This window comes from Euleptes europaea, chromosome 15 (genome assembly GCF_029931775.1).
Source record: "Euleptes europaea isolate rEulEur1 chromosome 15, rEulEur1.hap1, whole genome shotgun sequence".
In the NCBI taxonomy this organism is placed as follows: Eukaryota; Metazoa; Chordata; class Lepidosauria; order Squamata; family Sphaerodactylidae; genus Euleptes; species Euleptes europaea.
The window spans coordinates 57,277,406-57,301,216 of NC_079326.1; the positions used below are offsets into that span (position 1 = coordinate 57,277,406).

General features: G+C 46.7%; 1 protein-coding gene across 1 annotated transcript in view; it reads right to left on the reverse strand.

Moving 5' to 3' along the window:
- Positions 1-23,811, reverse strand: part of HECW2 (HECT, C2 and WW domain containing E3 ubiquitin protein ligase 2) — a 149,852-nt gene that overhangs the window by 69,535 nt on the left and 56,506 nt on the right. The window contains exons 3-7 of the mRNA XM_056861110.1: positions 22,673-22,767; positions 21,136-21,199; positions 18,564-18,733; positions 13,661-13,803; positions 815-915 (exon numbers count right to left, since the gene is read on the reverse strand). Of these exons, the coding sequence (XP_056717088.1) occupies positions 815-915; positions 13,661-13,803; positions 18,564-18,733; positions 21,136-21,199; positions 22,673-22,767 (573 nt within the window). The remainder of the gene's footprint in view (positions 1-814; positions 916-13,660; positions 13,804-18,563; positions 18,734-21,135; positions 21,200-22,672; positions 22,768-23,811) is intronic.

Consider the following 23,811-nt stretch of genomic DNA (forward strand, 5'->3'; position numbering starts at 1 on the left):
AGGTATGTTGTACATTGTAAAGAGGGTTCTAGGTCAAATCATGAACAGACAAGACTCACTGGAAAAGACAACAACATGGTGCTCTACTCAGCGGCAAAGGAAAGGAAGGCAAACAAGGGCTGTTTCCCACATAATCCTGGAAAGGGGCAAAAGAAAGGGTTTTGTGAAGTAAATAAATGTAATAAATAATGCAGGATTTTGCAAATTAAAACAATCTGAGTTTTTCAACTTGCTCTTGCCTCTCTGTGCCTACTTAGAAATGGAGACAATCAGTGCTTTTTTTGTTAATTTTTTAAAAATACCAGTGTGTGTGTGTGTGTTAAGTGTGTTAAGTGCCATCAAGTCGCTTCCAACTCATGGAGACCCTGTGAATCAATGTCCTCCAAAACATCCTATCTTTAACAGGCTTCTCAGGTCTTGCAAATTGAGGGCTGTGGCTTCCTTTACAGAGTCAAACCCATCTCTTGTTGGGTCTTCCTCCTTTCCTGCTGCCCTCAACTTTTCCTAGCATGATTGTCTTTTCCAGTGACTCATCTTCTCATGAGACCAAAAGATGTGTGTGTGTGTGTGTGTGTGTGTGTGTGTAAGGTTGCAGTTATAATTTCCACCAATTCTCTCTTAAGACCTGGGAGAACCCCCGCCCCCCAAAACATGCTGGTACTCTGTACCTGTGGGTACCATCACAAAAAACAAAAAAGCCGTAAAGCAAAATAAATAAAAATATGTGGGACTGGCCCCCAAAGAGCTGATCAGCCAAACATGAAACATCTTCCATGCAACAGTAAGAACACACACATTTGCTGCAAAGTCTCACCTTCATGAACAGAAGAGGCGATCTCTACTTTGAACTGGAGATAGCCACTCACGTGGTCAGCTGGAAGCCTTCGGCCGAGGTTATAGCTGAGAATCTGGTCCCTGAGAAAGAGAACAGAATATGTCAGTCAGTCAATCAATCTTTATTGCGGCCCACAAGCCACGCAGAAGCGGAACAAACAACATTTAACTGATTAATCACCTAAGCTTGTATCTGTAAAGAAGCAGAAGAAGCAGAAGAAGAGTTGGTTTTTATATGCTGACTTTCTCTACCACTTAAGGGAGACTCAAACCGGCTTACAATCGCCTTCCCCTCCCCACAACAGATACCCTGTGAGGTAGGTGGGGCTGAGAGAGCTCTAAGAGAGCTGTGACTAGCCCAAGGTCACCCAGCTGGCTTTGTGTGGAAGAGTGGGGGAACAAACCCAGTTCACCCGATTAGCCTCCACCACTCATGTGGAGGAGTGGGGAATCAAACCAGGTTCTCCAGATCAGAGTCCACCGCTCCAGATCAGAGTCCACCACATCCGAAAATGAACAGGATTAGAATGAATGAGAGTAAATCACACACAAGACATTATCTCCGCAGGTACCGCTGTAGAAGGGGGCAGAAACTTCGCTACGTATACAGTGATTCTTTGGTTAACCCCAGCCAATAAAATTTTAAGAGTATTTTGCTCATAAAATGAGTTCCAGTAAATCCAAACATTCTTGACTATATAAAATCTACAATGAAATAATACACTAGCCAATGATTCAATCCAGTTATCAGAGCAGGGACAAAATCTACAATTAGCTGGGATATTTTCCTTTCTTCCTGTCGTCGGTGAAGGGAATATCAGTTCTCGCAGGGCCTCTGTCATTTTCAAACTGAGCCAAAATTGGGGGGGTGGGGGGGAGCTGGGTTCATAGAATCATAGAGTTGGAAGGGGCCATACAGGCCATCTAGTCCAACCCCCTCCTCAATGCAGGATCAGCCTAGGTTATCCCTGACAATTGTTTGTCCAGCCACTGCTTAAAAACTGCCAGTGAGGGGGAGCTCACCACCTCCCTAGGTAGCTGATTCCACTGTGTCAAGTCGATGGATGCTATTAGCACACTGAAATTTCCCCAAAGGGGCAAACAGGTGCTCCCTCAGGACATTTGAGGTAGAGAAACCCTCTTCCTATATAGTGAGGCTGTAATCCAAATAGGGCCCAACCTCCAGGTGGTGGCAGGAGATCTCCAGCCGACTGAGATCAGTTCACCTGGAAAAAATGGCTGCTTTGGCAATTGGACTCTATGGCATTGAAGTCCCTCCCCTCCCCAAACCCCGCCCTCCTCAGGCTCTGCCCCTAAAACCTCCCGCCGAATGTGAAGAGGGACCTGGCAACCCTACCCATGCATGCCTGGAAATCCCAGAGTATGGAAATCCCAGAGCACACCTGGTTGATGGGACTGGGGGTGTACATCCAGGGGAACAAATGGCCTTGGAATGTGTCAGACCCAGGTCCTAACCCAACACTGTTAGTGCTGTACCACCCTGGCTCTCAAATTTTAATTATTTTAATTATATAATCCCCCCTCCCCCAGCGTATGAAATAGTACAGCTTGTCTAACCATCTCAGAATTCTTCAACCTCATTCTGCTTAATGGGTAGACCAGGCCCCACATAGGGTTTCCAGCTCCAGGTTGGGAAATACCTGGAGATTGGGGGGGGGGGGTTGGGGGGACTTCAGTGGGGTACAATGCCATTGAGTCCACCTTCCAAAAGCGGCCATTTTCGTCAGGTGAATTGATCAGTCGCCTGGAGATCAGATGTAATCCCAGGAGATCTCCAGCTACCACCTGGAGGCTGGCGGCCCCAATCCCACACGTACTGGCCTTCTGTCCACACTGCATCGCTTTCCATGGAATATACATTTGTAGGGGGGATGGGATGTGTCTTCAGGTATGCAACCCACTGAAAGTAATGCAGTACATATGGTCAGTGTTCAAACACAGATCTAAATACATGTAGTTTACAACACAGTTTCTAATCCACTAAGGGATAGGTGTGATTCCTGAGAGCCAGGGTGGTATAGTGGTTTAGAGCAGTGGTTTGGAGTGGTGGAGTCTGATCTGGAGAACCCAGTTTGATTCCCCACTCCTCCAAATGAGCAGCGGATACTAATCTGGTGAACTGGATTTGTTTCCCCACTCCACATGAAGCCTGCTGGGTGACCTTGGGCTAGTCACAGCTCTCTTAGAGCGCTCTCAACCCCACAGGATGTCTGTTGTGGGGAGGGGAAGGCGATTGTAAGCTAGTTTGATTCTTCCTTAAGTGGTAGAGAACGTTGGCATATAAAAACCAACTCTTCTTCTTCTTCTAATTGGCTGGGATCACATGGTCAATAGGAACAAGTAGCAGCCAGGAAGGGCAGAGAATGGGAAAACTTGTATGTGGGGTGCTACTGGACTCAAATCTAATTTTTATACCTGGAAGGAGGGGTCCATTGAAATTTTTAGTCAAGCACTAGAAAGATTTTAACATTCCAGTTTCTTACTAAGTGTGAACAGCTACATGAAAAGTTAATATTATGTAACACAGGGCTAAATCTCTGGAGACAAGATTGACAAATAATGGAGAACAATTTGTTTTAATCTACTAATCTAAAATGCATGCTTCAAGGTTTCCAAATCTTGGTACATGGAAACATTCTGCCCCCCAGTGGCTCAATTTATATTATTTACTCTGCTGAATGCAACCACCTTTATTTCTTTTGGGGTCTGAAGATCTGAAGATTGCAAACGTCTTGGGCATATTTATAGCTTTAATCACACGAGTGACCCTCCACGAGTTTCAGTGCACAAAACATTTGCCTGGGATAAAAGGCTTGGTATAATGGATCAACAGCATACAATCTGGCACCTGTTTAAATACACTGAGGGTATTTCCAGATGGGAAGATCTTCGGGCACATTAGAGACTTATTCATAGGTAAGAACTCACTTTGGTTGATATGATTATGCTTTCTTGGTTGGATTTGTGTAATACATCGTTTATATTGATTTAATATTCTGTAGCAGTCCTCTGAGCGTTATTAGGCTGAAGAGGCGCTCAAAGCACGAAACGGCTTTTCTGTCCTAGACATTTGTCGTCATCCCTTCATGTCATCTTTGGTTCATTTTGGATAATGCCCTGGTGAACAACATTGGAGTATTGCATTTTGCATGCCTTCTAGGAGATAAAACCTATCCAGCTGCAGAAGGGAGTTGCTGCTTCACGTTGAATTCTATCTGAACTTTGTCTGAATATCCTACAAGTATTGAATTACTGCAGCAACTCTCCTAGCCTGAGCCGGACTAGGCGTTATTATTACAACTTCATCCTCCTGTATTGGCCATCTAGTAGTGCTAGGAGGAGGAGGAGAAGAGTTGGTTTTTTATATGCTTTTTTCTGAGAGAGCTGTGACTAGCCCAAGGTCACCCAGCTGGCTTCGTGTGCAGGAGTGGGGAAACAAATCCGGTTCACCAGATTAGAGTCCGCCGCTCATGTGAAGTAGTAGGGAATCGAACCCGGTTCTCCAGATCAGAATCCTCCGCTCCAAACCACCGCTCTTAACCACTGCACCACACCAGCTCTCATAAGTTGGCTGCAACTTGACAGCACTTTCCACCTCTGCATGTATTTCATGTTCTATATTGCACGGCCTTTACTAAACACTATGCTCACTATCATCTTAATATCTTTGCTCTTCTTCTGTACGACGTGTATGTATCTGGCATACCGATCGCAAGATATAATCATCCCTGCCGTGATATACACGGTCTTCACCACCTTGAGTCATCTTGACTATCAAGTCAGCAAGTTTCTTGTTATAGATTGAAAATGTGATATCAAGCTAAGATTTATTAATTCCAACCTGGCTGTGTAAGAACCTGACAAAATTATTAAACTGTTGGCTAGGTAGTTTAAAGGTGAGAAAAAAGTTCCTAAATATATCGTGGTCATGAAATTAAGTAATGCATGAGTATTGTCGTTCATCCAAATTAATTGCATCGTTATGGCTAATTTGCTAACAGTTCAATGTAGAAACAGAAAATGTCTTAATTAAATTTGCACACTTCTGTAGCAACCCGTGCTTCACAACTCAACATTCGGACAAAAACAACAACAATTATCCTGTGAGTTGTGAACCGGCAACACAAGGGGATATTGACAGAAAGAATGAGATTGTGTGTAAAAAAGAGAAATTTAGACTTTGAAACAAGCCTACAGAAGGGAAGCTTTTGTTATTACACTAGTTTATGAATAGTAGAAAATAATTTGTTGTTCTGTTGTGAAAAATATTATATACAATTAATTAACTATCAGACTTTAAAGTAGATGAACCAGTAGTTGACATAATTCAAAGTATACAAATGAAGCATATGGTTAATTTTGTATAAGGGGGGATATAACTGTAAGGGTCTGTAAGCTTTTGCTTTGTGTGCTCCCCCCCTGGGCTCATAAAAGCAGTCCAGGCCTTTTGCCTTTCTTTGGTTCAGGCGCTGCGTCCAGCAGGCCCCAGGTTGGAATGTCTCTTCCCACCATCCACCTCCCTTGCTCTCTCCGACTCCCTCCCACCAGCTATGGCCTTGGTGTGTAGATAGCAATAACGAGCTTCCTGAGATCTTTGATGTTCCTGTACCATGCACAATTATCTCGTAGATTCCCATAACATGTATTTGACATCTGCTTCCCTGTAGGGGTTATAATTCTGTCTTTGTGAGATTGCTAGCACTTGCAACTTTGCCATTGTAGGGCCTATACTAACCTGAAGCTTCCAATAAAGTTCCTTGTTTCTGCATGACCGTCTGAGCAAGTGATTTTATGGAGTTTGCACAGGGAGGTTGGGAACCCTCACATTAAGTTGCAAGTCATCTGCCTCGTTGTCCTGCTCCTGTACCGTTCTTGGACAGCTATGGCAGGCAACGGGGATGACAATGACAAGAAGGACAGCACCGTACCCAAGCAGCCCGATCCGGCCCCTTCGGAAGAGAAGTCGACTGGGAAGACGCCCAGTGGAGCTGACTCGGGATCGGGCCTGGGTACAAAGCCCAAGTCCACCCGCTTGAATACCTGGCTGGAGTCTCCCCGGGGTTGGTCATTCCCGCAGAGCGACGCGCGGTCACGACGGACTGCGGTTCACGGGTTGGGGTTCGAGGACGAAACCGCCCGAAAGGAAGCCCTGCTGCTTCACCAGATGGATGAGGAGCGGCAGCGCTGGCAGGAGGAGCGCCAGGAATTACTGGACCGGATGGATGCCATGAACGCGGTGATTCTGGACATGGCTCAAGCCATGGACGACCTGAAGGTTCCGACGCCACCCGTGGCTCCGGCGGACGGAGGGCAGCAACCAGGCCCACCTGTGGCTCCCGCACCTCCCATCCGTCCCGCTCCACCGGCCTGCCGAGACCTGAAGATCACGTATGACGGGTCGAGTGACCAGCTGACGTTTTTTATGGTACAAGTGGACATTTTTATGCGGGAACAGGCCCGGACCTTTACCTCGGAAGAATCCCGGGTCAAATACGTGGCGTCTCTTCTACAGGGTGAGGCGGCCGTCTGGATGGTACTGCAGTATGAACTCCGCTCCCCGGTCTTGCGAAGTCTTGATGACTTCATGATCGCCCTTCGACACCGTTTCGAGGACCCGCATTTGGGTGAGCGAGCAAAAACCGCCTTGCTACAACTGCGTCAAGGGACTAAGTCGGTCACGCAGTATGCAAGCGAATTTCAGTCGCTCTCGAGTAAAATTTTGGACTGGAGTGAAGCTACCAGGGTGCAGTATTTCCGCGAAGGTTTGAACCCGGAATTGCAACACTGGGCTTTCATGCAAGGTAACCCTCCCGATGTTGAAGGGTGGGTTCGTCACGCCGCTGACATCGAGAACCGAAAGCAGCTGCTGCTCCTGTCCCGGCAACGCACCGGACGGGAGACCAAGACCCGTGGAGACAGGCCCGGCGGTCCGAAGGACTCTCGTCCCCCCTCGGGAGGAGGACCATCCGTGACCAAACGCTGCAAACGCTTTGAGAGCGGGGCCTGTCTCGTTTGCCTCTCTTTTTTTTTAATATAGATTTTATTGGATTTTATACTAAAAATTTTCCATTGCATTAAACAACATCTATGACAATATAAAATTTCAATTCTAACCTAAAGTTGTTATAGTTCCATAACATATAATAAAGAAAAAAAAGAAAAAAAAGAAATGGAAAATTTTGACTTCCCCTTCACCTCTATCTTCCTCTTAATAAAAAGTTCATCTCGTCGTAGTTAATCTAATCTTAATAAACTATCAATATCCTGTATAAAAAAAACCATAATCTGTTAGTAAATATAATTATGCTTATTCATTATAAAAAAAACCAAAAATAATCCTCTGGATCAGATTAGAAAATATTCTTCCATTCTTCCCAATTTTAACTCATATTCACAATAATGCATCCACGCCCCCTATTCTCCCAGAAACCGAACGTCATTTTCTTCATTTAGAATAGCTGTGAGTTTTGCCATTTCTGCCACTTCAAACATTTTAACAATCCAGTCTTTTTTCTCAAGAATTTCTAGCCCTTTATTCCCAAAATGATGTCTTAATCTTAATTCCACTACATCATTAATAGCCATGCCACCCGTCCACACTATCAAAGCCTTTGGATCCAGCAATCATATTTAAATCAATCCTTTAACCATGGTCTAATAGTTCCTTCTGTAACTGAAATAGGCCAGTCAGGTATGGGAACAGGATTTCTTTGTTCTCTCTCATTTCCTCAGACAGGATACGTATCCAAAAATAACTCTTTCTGGGCTTCATCTCCATCGTGGCTTCAATCTGTATTCCTTGACCTGCTCTCTTCTTCCTTATATCCACACGTCGTTCCATGACTTTTTTAAATGAAAAGTCTATTTCTTGTATGTCTGATCTCTTTATCGCCGGCTGATTGCTTTCTTGAACTTCTGTCTTCTTCTTTGTATCCTTGTATTCTTCCATGACTTTTTGGGCAGAAGAGTCCATTGCTTGTATGTCTGTATTTGTGGTCATCGTTTGAATTTTCAAGACTTTTATGTCTTCTATAACCAGATCCAACTTCTGATTGCCTACCTGTGATGATTGGTCAAGAGTCGTCATCATTGAAATCAGTTGAGCCATCTGTGTTGAAATCTGTTTTAATTGTTTAATTGTCGCCTCAGAATGTTTAGCAAGCATGTCCTGTATTTTTTTTTCCATGTTTGAATTCTGTAAAATTCCCTTTGATTTCATAGGAGCAGGGCTATGTATTAAGCCAAAAGAAGCTGGTAAAATACATGTCCACAGACAGGGCCTTTAAAGTTCTAATTAAAAGATAATAATTCAAACATCAGCCTTATAATTTTTTCGGGTTGAAAAGAGTCGAAATTGGCTCTAGAATTGCGTTTTAAAGTTTTGAAATACCAGTGAGTTTTTTTCGGTCGCTCTAGGTCGGGCTGATCAGGAAGTATACAGGAAGTTGCTAGTGCCGTGGACCTTCTACCGCCTCTTCTCGATGGTTGTTCCTTCAGGAATGATTTCCAAGTAACTCGAGTGCGACGCGTAATCGGTCCTACAACTACTTCCTGTTATTTTAGTTCCGATGATAGATAGGTTGTTATAGAGGGTCTTCCGTTCCAGGCGCTCCCTTACTGCAAACGTGGCAGGCTATTCTTCGCCGGAAAATCAGGAAGAAAAATCACCCTCCCCTTCCCTTGGACCCATTGGTGATAGTTCTTGTCATTCAAAAGGTATCCTTCCGACTCTTTATTATGGTTTAGGCTGATCGGATTGATAAGGCTCCTGTCGCTAATCCCGATGGCTAACTCAGATCAAACTTTTTCAGTTCGGATTAAGGAGGAATGGGGGTCCCAGAAATATTCTTATCAGCCCCCCGTCTGTTCAAGTTTCCAGTAAGTAGACGAAGAGTTCTTTTGTACTCACTTGGGTGTCAAGAGGTGAGGTTCTTTTCTTTATGTAGTCCTTATGTTGGTATTAAGGTGGTGGAGGGTGGAGCTTGATGCCTAAGTTGCGTTTTGGCGATGTCCTTCCCTAGTGCCCTCGCAGGACCGGCGTCCAGGACTCCGAGGAGCTTAAAAAGCCCCCTCAGAGTACCTAGGAGGTCAAACCGCGTTTGCGGGCTGCAGGGAGTTCCTGCTTTCCAACCCACTTGCAAGGGTCGGATTGGGGTATCTATGTACCCCAGAAATAACGCAAACTTGGATTTCTCCCAGGACAGCCTGGGGAAATGGAGTGCTCTCCCCAGCAGCACCACCGGAAGTCTCCTGTCTCGTTTGCCTCTCAATGCCCTTCCCGACCCGGACGTCCGGGACCGTCTCGTCCGGCAACGACCGAACCCGAGAAGCAACCTCGCCGCCGGAGCGGCGCACCGAGCCGACGGGGCGCACCCTCGGCATTGCACACACGCAAGCCTCGGGCACTTCTGGCCCATCGGGGCCACGGATTACAAATGAAACCTTTGACTCATCGGAGTCACGGATTACAAATACCGTGTCTGCTTCCTCCAGCGAGGAGGAGGACTGGGACATGCCGGCAAAAAACGCCGTCGGTCTGCTGTAAAGGGGGCTCCTCAGCAGACCGCTCCTAACGTTGTGCAAGGAGCTCCACTGATGGTAAGCGCTCAGGAAGACAATGTGTATGTAAAGGTCAATCTCTCGTTGCCAAAAGGGGGGCCCATGTTAGAATTTACGGCCCTAGTTGACTCGGGTTGTGCCCGCACCCTGATAAGCGAAGAGGCTGCCCGACAATTGCCAGTTAAGCTAAAGCGGCTACCTGAACCCATCCGCTTTTCCCAGATGGATGGCAGTGACTTTAAAAAGGGGCCTGTTACTCACCGCACCGCCGCGGTCGTCATGGCCGTAGGGGAGCATTGGGAACGGCTTTATTTTACTATCGCTCCAATTGCCACGCCCGTTGTTTTAGGGATGAACTGGTTGCTGGGGCACAATCCTTCCATAGACTGGATCGAGCGGACGCTCACCTTTCCCCGCAACCTGTGTGAATTCCATGATAAAGACCGAGTGCTTAAAACTCCCGCAGCCGCCCTCGTGGGGGCCCCTTCTATCAAAGCTTCCCTGCCCCAGCTCCCCAGCGAGTATTCCCAGTTTGCCAATGTGTTTGACGTGCGGGAATGCGACGAATTGCCCCCCCACCGGGAGACGGACTGTGCTATTGAAATAGTGGGGGATGGCAAATTATCCAAAGGGAAGGTCTACCCCATGAGTCCTAATGAAAAGGCGGTGTTGCGAGAATATTTGGACACCAATTTAGCGCGGGGCTTTATCCGCCCGTCAAAGGCACCATACTCGGCCCCCGCCTTCTTTGTCAAGAAAAAGACGGGGGACTTAAGACTGTGTATTGATTACCGTAGACTGAATGCTGTCACTCAGTCTAATGCATACCCCCTCCCTCTCATTCCAGACCTTCTCGCACAATTGAAGGAGGGCCGAATCTTCACCAAATTGGATTTGGTGGAGGCTTACCACCGTGTCCGCATACGAGAAGGGGACGAACCAAAGACTGCCTTCTCAAGTTGTTTTGGAATGTTTGAGTATTTAGTGATGCCGTTCGGACTTTCGGGGGCTCCGAGTGTATTCATGCAATTGATTAATGAAGTACTTCATGATTTATTGTTCCGCGGGGTGGTGGTTTTCTTGGACGATATCCTCATTTATACGAAGACCATGAAGGAGCATGTACAACTGGTGCGCGAGGTGCTGCAGCGGCTGCGCGAGCACAAACTGTTTGCTAAGGTTTCTAAATATGATTTCCATCAACCCTCCATCACTTTTCTGGGGTATGTGATTTCCCACCAAGGCTTAGAGATGGATCCCGAGAAGGTTCGGGCGGTAATGGAGTGGGACCCCCCCACCACGCGCAGACATTTGCAGCAGTTTTTAGGCTTTGCTAACTTTTACCGAAACTTCATCCCTAACTTTGCCCAGGTAGCGCTCCCTCTCACTTCGCTCCTGCGTACAAAAGGGAAAGGGGCGGGAGCCGCCTTGCCCTCTGCTAGGTTGCAATGGACTTCGGACTGCCAGCAGGCTTTCGATACGCTCAAGCGGCTTTTCTCGTCCGAACCCGTTCTCGCGCACCCTGATTGTGAAAAACCTTTTGTGGTCCAGGTCGATGCTTCTGACGTTGCCATGGGGGGGGGGCTCTTGCAACGGGACGAGAACGGTCAGCTGAAACCTTGTGCCTATTTTTCTAAAAAGTTCTCCCAATCCGAAATCAACTGGGCCATTTGGGAGAAGGAAGCCGCAGCTGTTAAACATGCCCTCACCATTTGGAGGCATTTCCTGGAGGGGGCAGAGATCCCTTTTGAAGTTTGCAGCGATCACAAAAACCTGGAGGCCTTAAAAGGGGCTAGAAAGCTCACCGCGAAACAGATTCGTTGGGCACAGTTTTTTGCCAAATTCCACTTTGTCCTGAAACATGTGCCAGGAAAGGACAATGCGTTAGCGGATGCTCTTTCTAGGCTCCCCCAATACCGCAATGACTTTGACCGGCCGGTAGATTCCTTGTTTACCCCTGAACAAAGAGGGGAAGTCTTGGGACTTGCAGTAACCACCCGGTCCCAGTCCCACCGCCAGGATTTTCCTCCCCTCAAAGGAGTCCCGGAGGCTTTTCAACAGCAGCTCCGGGACGCTTCTCTGAGGGAGGCGGATCAGCAGGTTCTCCCCACAAATCTCGACCGACAGGGCTCCTTTTGGTTGCAGGGGGGTAGGCTTTATGTCCCCGAAGTACTCCGAAAAGAAGCGCTGGGAATGGTCCACGGGGCCAAACTTGCAGGGCATTTTGGGTTTGTAAAGACTTTGCATTTATTGGGGCATCAGTTTTGGTGGCCAGGTATGAGAGCCGATGTGGAGTTATACGTGCGCAGCTGCCCCATTTGCGCCACTGCCAAAAAACGAATGGGAAAGCCCCCTGGACTCTTAAAGCCTCTGGAGACCCCGACCATGCCCTGGGAAGTAATCGCCATGGATTTTATCACTGATTTGCCCCCAAGTCGGGGAAAAACTACTGTGGGTGATAACAGACTTATTCTCTAAACAGGTTCACTTTGTTCCTTGTGCGGGGCTACCATCGGCCCAAAAGTTGGCTAAACTGTTTATTAATCACGTGGTGAAGTATCATTCGATCCCGAGGAAGGTCCTCTCCGACAGAGGGGCCCAATTCGTTGCCAAATTCTGGAGGGCCTTCCTAAAAGTCATGGGGGTGGAGGAACAAGGACTCTCTTCAGCCTACCACCCCCAGACCGATGGTCAGACCGAACGTGTCAATGCTGTGGTAGAATGCTATCTAAAGTGTTATGTCAATTACCACCAGGACGACTGGGTAGACCTACTGCCTTTTGCTTATATGCCTATAATAATGCCCCCCATTCCTCCACAGGTTTCAGTCCGTTTCATGTGGTTTATGGAAAAGACTTTGGGCCCTTTGGTTCTCCTACCATCACTCCTGAACTTGAAGGGGTGCAGGAGGTCCAGGATTGGGTACAGGTGGTGCAGACCACTTGGCCCTGGCTGCAGAAAAACCTGGAAAGGGCCAAGCGCAAGTACAAGGACCAGGCCGATAAACATCGGTCCCCGGGGTGGGAACTCAAGGTGGGAGGGCAGGTTTACCTTTCCACAAAGAACCTACGTTCACTTCGGCCTTGCAAAAAGCTTAGTGACAAGTATGTAGGTCCTTTTCCCATCACCCGAGTGATCAACGACGTCACGGTGGAGTTGGAACTCCCCAAGTCTCTCCGAGGGGTACATCCGGTGTTCCACATCAGCCTACTTAAACCGTACGTCGCTGCCCCTCACTTCCACCCCCTTCCTAAGTCCGAAATTCCTACGGTTGTGGGGGGGAATCGCATCTTGAAGTTTCTAAAGTGTTGGACTCTAAGCTGAAAAAGGGAAAATTGTTCTATCTGATCCGCTGGAAGCACCTGGGGCCCGCCCATGACGAATGGGTGGCCGCTCCCCATGTGGCGGCTCCCCGCCTGGTTCGAGAGTTTCACTCTGCCTATCCTGACAAGCCTCGTCCACCCGGACTCGGGGGAGGGGGGCCTTAAGGGGGGCAGAATGTAAGGGTCTGTAAGCTTTTGCTTTGTGTGCTCCCCCCCTGGGCTCATAAAAGCAGTCCAGGCCTTTTGCCTTTCTTTGGTTCAGGCGCTGCGTCCAGCAGGCCCCAGGTTGGAATGTCTCTTCCCACCATCCACCTCCCTTGCTCTCTCCGACTCCCTCCCACCAGCTATGGCCTTGGTGTGTAGATAGCAATAACGAGCTTCCTGAGATCTTTGATGTTCCTGTACCATGCACAATTATCTCGTAGATTCCCATAACATGTATTTGACATCTGCTTCCCTGTAGGGGTTATAATTCTGTCTTTGTGAGATTGCTAGCACTTGCAACTTTGCCATTGTAGGGCCTATACTAACCTGAAGCTTCCAATAAAGTTCCTTGTTTCTGCATGACCGTCTGAGCAAGTGATTTTATGGAGTTTGCATAGGGAGGTTGGGAACCCTCACAATAATGTGATAAAATTCAGTATTTTTGTCTTTTGGGATGCAAATAAAGAACTTGTTCTAGTTAAGTTGTAGATAAGGAGCCATATATGTGAGTATGATATTGCAATGTAGGGTGTATGTTGTTATGTTTGTTTTGTTTGAAATAATAAAAAAAATATTTAAAAAAGAAATTTAGACTTTGAAAAGGGTTTGACTTCCATGTCTAAGCAGTTGCTTATGAGTATACGTAAGCTTTGTTCAGAAAAGACAACCTTACTTTTTCCTCTTGACTGATACAAAACAATGAAAGCATCTTGGTTTACCCGATTGCATGCCTTTCCAACAGCCTCTGGACTGGAATTGTGAGCTTCCCAAGGAATCGTTTGATGATAGGCCGACTCTTGGCAAATTTATCCTTGATCTCAATTTCCAAGACATCAGTTAGGAGTGCTACGAAAGAATATTTCTGGAAAGAAAAAACAACAACATATATTTTATATTGCATCCATAAAGTGTATATTGGTTATGAGAAACAACAAAGAATACGTACAGCATCTCGAATTTGCCCTCAAATATTTATAAAAATCAGTGACCGTACAATCCATGGAAACCACGACAAGCTCAAGAGGTAGCCAAAGCAAGAGGAGAAAAGGAAGGAGGAAGGGGCAAGTGGTAGACATCAATATGGGAAGCAAATGGGGTCATGGTGCTCGCCTCTTTCTCCTCTGCTGTCTCTGTTGGACTGATTGAATTGTAGAAGCACAGAGCTGGAGGGGGCCATAGAGGCCATCTAAGTCCAACCCCCTGCTCAATGCAGGATCAGCCTAGAGCATCCCTGACAAGTGCTTGTCCAGCCTCTGCTTGAAGACTGCCAGTGAGGGGGAGCTCACCACCTCCCTAGGCAGCCCATTCCACTGTTGAACAACTCTTACTGTAAAAAAGAAAATCCTAATATCCAGCCAGTACCTTTCCGCCTGCAATTTAAACCCATTATTGTGAGTCCAGTCCTCGGCTGCCAACAGGAACGGCTCCCTGCCCTCCTCTAAGTGACAGCCCTTCAAATACTTCAAGAGAGCAATCATGTCCCCCCTCAACCTCCTCTTCTCCAGAATGAACATTCCCAGCTCCTTCAGCCTTTCCTTGCAGGGCTTGGTCTCCAGGCCCCGGATCATCCTCCTCGCTCTCCTCTGCACCGTCTCCATTCTGCCCACACCCTTTTTGAAGTGAGGCCTCCAGAACCGCAGAATTGCTTTGGTTGGGAGGAATCTTTAAATATTGGCCCAAGATTTTTCTAACCTTTGGGCTCTGGATGGCACCCTTCTCTCAGGAACTGTTGGTTTCATCCTTGAAAACATGAACACATGAAGCTGCCTTATACTGAGTCAGACCCCTGGTCTATCAAAGTCAGTATTGTCTGCTCAGACCAGCAGCGGTACTACAGGGTCTCAGGCAGAGGTCTTTCACATCACTTACTTGCCTGGTCCCATTAACTGGAGATGCCGGGGATTGAACCTGGGACCTTCTGCATGCCAAGCAGAGACTCTACCACTGAGCCATGGCACCTCCCCTTCTGCTGCTGACTACAGGTTGGATGCCTTCCCTCAGGGACTTTCTCAAAGGGCTTTTTTCCAGCTCTCCTGAACCCCCGGGGCACCTCCAATCTCTCCAATCTCTCCCTCCCGGCTCCCTTCTCCTCATGCCTAGTGTCTCCTTCTCTCCCCCCTCCTAAGAATGTTCAGGTTTGCATCACAGAGATGCAAGAAGTCCCGCCACTCACATCCAGGACAGAATGACAACCAGAAAAATATAAGCGGTGCCCACAAATGGAGCTTGCGTGCATTTTTATCACCTGCCTAAAAGTCCATGTCACTGAAATGTTTCTGGACCTCTGCTTTGACTATCAGGCCAGCAGAAATTAAATTAAATCCCATCCTCTCTACTGACTTCCCGTAAAGTGTTTTTAAAAGACCAGGAAATAACCTCGACAAATGCATCTAAAACAGTCTGCTTTTCAACATTTAACTTTGAATTTAACCACATGGTGTGTCACTGCAGGATTTGCAACTGTGTCCATTAAAACATTTCAACAGCCAGTCATTTCGACAATCACATATCAACATGAAGAAGAAAGGGAAGAGCTTCCCCTTTTTGCATCAGACTTACTCCCAGGACATTTAATTAACAACCACCGCCACCACAGAAGTTACAAACTCAGATTATTTCGTGCATTTTAAAATTTCCATCAAGATAGTCTCAGAGGGGAAATCAGAAGAAATTTCAAGCACTTGCAAGCAGCAGCAGCAGCAGCATGAATATATTTTATTAGTTCTGCATTAGGCAGAACACCACAATACCCAGAGAAGGGTTGGGGGATCGTGCATTCAAATTAAATGAATCATCACTGCAGAAATAAGCTATAAGGGGGGGAAATGTAGGACAACGGAAGAAGAGAGTTTCATTCAAGGAAACGATAATCCAATTACCCTACTTTCCGCATGATTTGAGAAGCAGAAGCTATACTTCTGGAAATGTGACAAGGTACAGTCATGAAGACTCGCATCTGGGGCCTTCGAAGCACAGACTCTTCTTAGAGGCGGAGAATTTCGTCCCTAGGAGACCCCCACCCCCACCCCCGTTTCTAGTCCTCACATCTGAAGGTAAATGTCTGAAAATATACTGGGCAACTATCTCATGATTTTCAAGGACTAGACCATCTTTCACAACCTTTAAAGAAGACCAATTTTTGAATGTTGTAAGAAAAGGTTCGGCACATCTACGTGGCGGGGGGAAGCGTTAATCACTCGCAGCCAGCTTTTACAAATAAGGCACAGCTCTCGGTGCTTTCCGGCGTTCTCTAACGATGTCCAAAGCTGAAATTAGGTGGGTCCTACGTGTGTACGTGGGAGATTGCTGACCTACCTTTCCGGGTGCAGGGGTGTAGCCTACCGTGGCAAACCCAGAGGCCGGAACGCCGAAGCAGAAGGAGGAAACCCCAGCAGTGGAAGCAGTTACAGCATCACGGCTAAGCTGTGCAGCAGGGGAAGGGAACCTGGTTGCCCGGGCAACAAAGGAGCATGCGGGAGGCGTCTGGGAGCCGCAGCCGCCAGAGGAGACGGGCCCGGTTGCTAGGGCATGGGGAACTGCCCTGGGGATCACATGGGTGGGGGGAGAGGCTTCATGAGAGATTTAAGATGATGCTGAAAGCTAACGAGGCACCCAACACTGCCTTCAAAACCAGGCCACGGCAAGACAAGGAAGATGGCTCAGCTGGGAGCGGGGGACTCCGAGCCTGGGGAGTGAGAACACGGCAGGCCCCCGAGGAGATTTGACTCTCGCTAACCAGACCAGCTATGGCAGGAGCAATTGAGCTTCTCCTTCCTCACACTGAGGTAGATCCCTTCAGACTATGCATGGGTGGGAAAAACAAGCCAGCGTGGTGTAGTGGTTAAGAGTGGCAGACTCTAATCTGAAGAACCGGGTTCGATTCCCTGCTCCTCCACATTAAGCCTGCTGGGTGACCATGGGCTAGCCACAGTTCTCTTTGAACTCTCTCAGCCCCACCTACCTCACAAGGTGTCTGTTGTGGGGAGAAGAAGAAGAAGAAGATGCCAGGGATTGAACCTGGAAACTTCTGAATGCCAAGCAGAAGCTCTGCCCCTGAGCCATGGTCCCTCCGCAAGAGCTGAACACACATGAACACATGAAGCCGCCTTCTAGTGCAACAGACCCTTGGGTCCCTCAAAGTCAGTATTGTCTACTCAGACCGGCAGCTGCTCTCCAGGGTCTCAGCAGAGGTCTTTCACATCACCTGCTTCGTCCTTTTAACTGGAGATGCCGGGGATTGAACCTGGGACCTTCTGCATGCCAAGCAGATGCTCTACCACTGAGCCACTGCTCCTCCCCGTTATGTACAGTAATATTAAAAATTGTGCATAACCTTTGGGGGGGGGGGATAGCCTCGGCTCAGAATCATCTTCCGTTCAGGTAAATTCAGTAACGTCTGGTTATAGCCTTATTATAAAGAACTGTTATGTTGTGAAAATAGCCGCTAATTAAAAGTTTGTCCATGGTGTTTCCAGGAGCCTGCGGTGTTAGCAGCAAGTCCCAAACCTTTCTGTCAGAGGAACACGAAATATCTTTTGCAGCAACACACAATATTTCCACCCAACGAACAGGCTTCTCACAGTTCTTAGAACCATTTATATAATCAGCTGTAAAATTCAGCACACCAAAGCGGAGGAAGAGGGAGATTAATATCCCAATAGCTGAAAAGGTTAGACCAGGGGTGTCAAACATACGGCCCAAGGGCCGGATCCAGCCTCTTGAGAGCTGTTAACCCATTTTGGCTGGCCTTCCAAATAGACAAAGATCCATCCAACTAAAGAAAATACTTTCAGATAGGAACAATGAGATAACCTTAAATATTTGGCGACTTTAGATAAGTATTAAGCATAGAAGTACTTGGTCTAATTCTGATAAGAGAAGTGGAATATATTGTTGAATGGGTTATAATAAGCAAATATTGATTTTATTGTAAAAGTATTTTCTAATTTGTGTTTTATGGAAAGATATATTGCTATATTTTATCTTTTTAGTCCATGTTAATCCTTTTGTATATCTGCTTTGCTGGTCAAATCAAATAATATTTATTTCATTACAAGATCAGCTCTGAATAAAAATTAAAAGTTCGGTTAAAATGAATAATAAATAAATAAAAATTAAAAGTTAGGTTAAAATGATTAAAAGGAAAAAATGTGTTAATGGTTCTTTGGAGAGATGATTTGAACAGGAGGAGGAAAGAGCAGCTAGGGGGTAAGACTTTCAGTCAGCTGTTTTTGAATCCCACAAGACCGAAGGCAAAATTTGGCCACTTGGGTGGTTATCTCCCTAGAGGAGTTTGCTAAGAGAAGGGAAACTTTACCTTCTTCAGATCTCCCAGGAAAGGTTGACAATACGGGGAGAATATACTGCGACCTTATATCGTTGTAAAAAGGGGCATGCTTTGTTGGTCAATGACCATAATGAATTGAATTGAATTGAGAGCTTTTATCCATCCCTCCAGCCAGCCAGGGCAGCCACCACCCCCAATCCTGATCTGGGCTGGCGAGGCACGGCCCAGCTCGACCAAGTGACATTTATGTCATATCCGGCCCTTGTTACCAATGAGTTTGACACACCTGGGTTAGACTGTTGCCCTACAGCCCCAAGAATTAAACTGCCCATTACCTCTCGGTGCCAAATAGGATTCGTTGTGTTACTGATGATCGTCGAGCGTCTTTCCTGACCATGGTGGGCAAATGTAGGGAAGGTGCTTTTCTTCCCAGGCTGAATGGACATCTTCAAGTAAGGGTCAGGGTTGAAGAACATCCCCTTTTTAAGTCCAACTGCCCTAAGATCTTTAGAAGACAGGAAATATATCAAGGAAGAAAGAAAACAGAATGTATTATCAAGCATTCCTTTTCACTTATGTTGCCCAGATTATCACGGAACGTTTCTACAGCGTAGCCTAATGCGTGCCGATTAGCTAGCTATCAGAAACTCCTAACTTTTTTGATTTGTTTGCATCTGTCTGTGGCAATGGAAAAAAAAAAAACCACACAGTAATTTAGAGGCATCAGACCAACCTGGAACACCAGTCCACCATCCACACCAGTCTAACCTAATTCAAAAACAAGATCAAACCCTGTGGTACCATCGATTTCGTGTTTACTTTAAACAATCTTTTTTTTTTCGTTTGCAAATTTAACTGCCAGGATCAGAGAGATTTATCAAAGTGGGGCAGGGGCACCAAGGGAAACTTTTTTGGGGGAGAGGCTGTGGCTCAGTGGTAGAGCATCCACTTGGCATGCAGAAGGTCCCAGGTTCAACCTCCGGTATCTCCAGTTAAAGGGACTAGACAAGTAGGTGATGTGAAAGACCTCTGCCTGAGACCCTGGAGAGCCACTGCCGGTCTGGGGAGGGGCTGTGGCTCAGTGGTAGAGCATCTGCTTGGCATGCAGAAGTTCCCAGGTTCAATCCCTAGCAACTGAGAGAGCTGTGACTAGTCCAAGGTCACCCAGCTGGCTTCATGTGTAGGAGTGGGGAAACAAACCCAGTTCTCCAGATTAGAGTCTGCCACTCATGTGGAGAATCAAACCCAGTTCTCCAGATCAGAATTCACCACTCCAAACCACCACTCTTAACCACTACACCACCCTGTAGTGTAGGAGGGAAAACAGGCAGGCTCAATAAGGAAGGGAAAGGGATTCAGAATAAGCAATGTACAAATAATAAAAACTAAAAAGCAGGAAGGGAGGCCAGCTGAGATGGAAACCGTCGCTGTCCTTACCCATAGGCCTGGTGGAACATCTTGGTCTTACAGGCCCTGCGAAATTGCATCAAGGCACGCAGGTACGGACGCAGGTATTATGCTAACCCTTTCTGGTTATTTGGCCTTTTCTCTTTAAAGCATAGCAATTTACTGTGGGGAACCAGTTTCTGGAGCAGGAGGAAAAGCTGTCAGGCTGCTAGATAAATGTGATCAGCGTAGCTGAACATCCTGGCTCAACATCTTAGGAAGCCTGCTGAGTTTTTGTCCCTCATGAGATAAGAGCTGTTTCATCTGTCATCTTAGGTATAAAATCAAATAGCCACAGTGCATAACTCCTGACCGTGCAGAACATAATCCTTGCTGAAAGGAAATTAAGTGTAGAAAATGCAAAGGCAGTCGAGATAAGAGTCCAATAAACCATCTGCCAGTTAAAGCCCAGGGAATATTAACCAGGACTTGAGGGTAATTGATATGCACGCAACTGTAGGCTCCATGTCAGGTGTTTTTTTTTTGGGGGGGGGGATTCCTGGTGAAAGAAATTCTCATAGACCCACCCCATCCAACAGGCCCTCAAGGATCATCAGATGGGAGAGTGGCAGGGACTTGCGAGTGCTCCTCTTCTATGATCCTTCCTCTCCGGCTGAAACTGGAGCCAGCGTGGTGTAGTGGTTAGAAGCGGTGGACTCTAATCTGGAGAACCAGGTTCAATTCCCCGCTCCTCCACATGAGCAGTGGATTCTAACCTGGGGAACCAGACTGTTTTCCCCCCTCCTCCACAGGAAGCCTGCTGGGTGACCTTGGTCCTGTCACAGTTCTCTCCGAACTCTCTCAGCCCCACGAAGGGGCCGTGGCTCAGTGGTAGAGCATCTGCTTGGCATGCAGAAGGTCTCAGGTTCAATCCCTGGCATCTCCAGTTAAAGGGACTAGGCAAGTAGGTGATGTGAAAGACCTCTGCCTGAGACCCTGGAGAGCCACTGCCAGTCTGAGTAGACAATACTGACTTTGATGGACCCAGGGTCTGATTCAGTATAAGGCAGCCTCGTGAGATCATGTGTTCCTCGCAAGGTGACTGTTGTGGGAGGGGAGGAAGGAGATTGTAAGCCAGTTTGTGACTCCTTAAAGGTAGAGAAAATCGGGGTATAAAAGCCAACTCTTCTGCTTCTGCTTCTTTATGGGCACTGATGGAAAATCAGGTAGTTGGCTGTCCAGCGTCCATCTTATTCAATGGTCTTATGCAAAAGAACATGGGGCTAACTGGTGGATCACCAATCTATTGTCCCTGTTCTCCTTTAAGCGACAGCCCTTCAAATACTTACAAAAAACACTTCTGACGGAAATTTCAGCTGCAAAATGTACTAAAAATTCATTCCAATTTGCTCTTTTCAAATGCTTATTCAGCAAACGTCCTTAAACTTTTGAGTTTGTTTACCTGGATTTAAAGTAAACTAAAACAGCTAGAAGATGATTTTTTTAAAAAAAAAAGTTTACCTGATAGTGTGAAGCTAACTAGTTTCCGGCTGTGTTGACTTGCCGCCCCCCCTTCAGCCCCCATCTGAAAAAAAGGAGAAGGTTCTGTGGTAATTTTTGTACACATACACAAACAGAATTCAGATCAAGATAGACGGAGCAGTATGTAAACCTGGGAAAGGATCTAGGCCAACTGAAGATAAAAATGGCAGACGTGCCTTTGGACATATAAAGGCATAATCTTCTACCACTCTTCAATCTCCCTGACCCTTGAAAACTCCTTGCTGGGGTTGCCATAAATCAGCTGCGACTTGACTTTACAGACACACACACGTCGTGGCTCAGTGGTAGAGCTTCTGCTTGGAATGCAGAAGGTCCCAGGTTCAATCCCCAGCATCTCCAGTTGAAGGGATTAGACAAGTAGGTGATGTGAAAGACCTCTGCCTGAAACCCTAGAGAGCTGCTGCCAGTCTGAGCAGAAAATACTGATTTTCATGGACCAAGGATCTGATTCAGTAGAGGGCAGCTCTTGGGGAGGGACCATGGCTCAGCTCTTGGGGAGAGACCATGGCTCAGGGGCAGACCCTCTGCTTGGCATGCAGAAGGTCCCAGGTTCAATCCCCGGCATCTCCAGTTAAAGGGACCAGGCAAGTAGGTGATGGGAAAGACCCCTGCCTGAGACCCTGGAGAGCCGCTACCGATCTAAGTAGACAATACTGACTTTGATGGACCAAGGGTCTAATTCAGTATAAGGCAGCTTTAAAAAAAATTAAATTTAATATTAATACAAAAACAATAGCAAGTAGGTGATAGGAAAGACCTCTGCCTGAGACCCTGGAGAGCTGCTGCCAGTCTGAGCAGACAATACTGACTGATTCAGTATAAGGCAGCTTCATGTGTTCAATCACTGAAACCCTGTTTATTTTTGGAGGGTTGGGTCTCACTGATAATTTCTACTAATGGAAGAGGGTAACTTGTTCCTGTCCAGGAATTAACATTTTACTGATTTGCTATTAAAAAATATTATTGTCTCGAACACATGAACTCATGAAGCTGCCTTATAGGGAATCAGACCCTTAGTCCATCAAAGTCAGTATTGTCTACTCAGACCGGCAGCAGCTCTCCAGGGTCTCAGGCAGGAGGTCTTTCACATCACCTACTTGCCTAGACCTTTTACCTGGAGATGCTGGGGATTGAACCTGGGACCTTCTGCATGCCAAGCAGATGCTCTACCACTGAGCCACGGCCCCTCCCTACAGCTCACTAGGGTCTCAGGCAGAGGTCTTTCGTATCACCTACTCACCTAGTCCCTTTAATTGGAGATGCCGAGGATTGAACCTGGGACCTCCCCACTGCCCCTCTGAGCAGTCTTTGTGCTCAGCAATGAATCACTTTAAAAAAACCAGTGATGAAGGCAGAATTTCACTGATCACTTTGTTGCTTTAACAAGTTTAATTGATCAAACAGTTTTATTGGAAAACGCTGGCTAGCAACCCACATTTGCAGTGCTAAGATAGAAGACTTTGGGCTGGCAACAGCTGCTAATAAATGCTCTTACCATCACAGCAGGGTTCTTCACAGTGATGCATGGAGTCGTCGCTCGCAGGGCGCCACTTATTCCATGGTAGTACTTAAAACAGATCTTTATTTCAGCTGGGAAGAAGGGCAGGAGGCGGAGAGAAAAGGGGACTTAGGCAAGATTCACACTCAAAGAAAGTACAAGAAGAAGAGTTGGTCTTTATTCTCCAATTTTTTCTACCTTTAAGGAGGCTCAAAGTGTCTTACAATCACCTTCCTCTCCTGACAACAGGCATCTCGTGAGGTACATGGGGCTGAGAGAGTTCAGAGAGAACTGTGACTAGCCCAAGGTCACCCAGTAGGCTTCATGTGTAGGAGTGGGGAAACAAACCCAGTTCTCCAGATTAGAGTTCGCTGCTCATGTGGAGGAGGTGGGGAATCAAACCCAGTTCTCCAGATAAGAGTCCGCTGCTCTTAACACCACCAAGCTGGCTCTCTAAGTAGTCAATGGAACAGCTGCTTTTGTATCACAGTTCACTCCGAACGTATTAATTATAGCGTTTGTCCTCATTATTTGTGAAAGTGAGTGGCTGTTACTTTAAATACAGACCTGCCCACAGACTGGCTGCAACTGGAACATAGTCAGGCTGCTTAAACTGTCACTGTGTTGACTACCAAAATTGATTTAAGAGACCTGGGCCTTTCTTTCTGTCGTTTGCTCGCTAGGTGTATGCAAGCACCTGCCTCTACCACGTCCTCTGCCACATCCCTATCTTTCAAGACGCACACAAAAAAGGCTACACAAAAAACAACCAGAAAGTAGTTTCCATCATACACCAAGCAACAAAAACCCTAATTTCTTTTTAAATTTCCGCAGCAAAGAGAGTGACGTTTCAGGCGGGCGTCACAGTTTGATTCTTGCGCTGAAAATGGAAAGACCCTACGTTGCTCTTCTACAAGCATCAGTGCTGAAACAGAAAATCCTTTGCATTTTGTCAGGCGACAGCCGGAGGGAGCCAGTTCATCAAAAGGGTGATCAGAGCATTCTATATTCATGGGAGCATCACCCGTCCATTCTGTGTTTCCCCTCACGTCCTTTACGGTATATTTATGCATGTAGCCCATTCACATGTTTGTATTCAATCTCTACTGGGATTCTGGGCTGCAGCCTTTTTATTT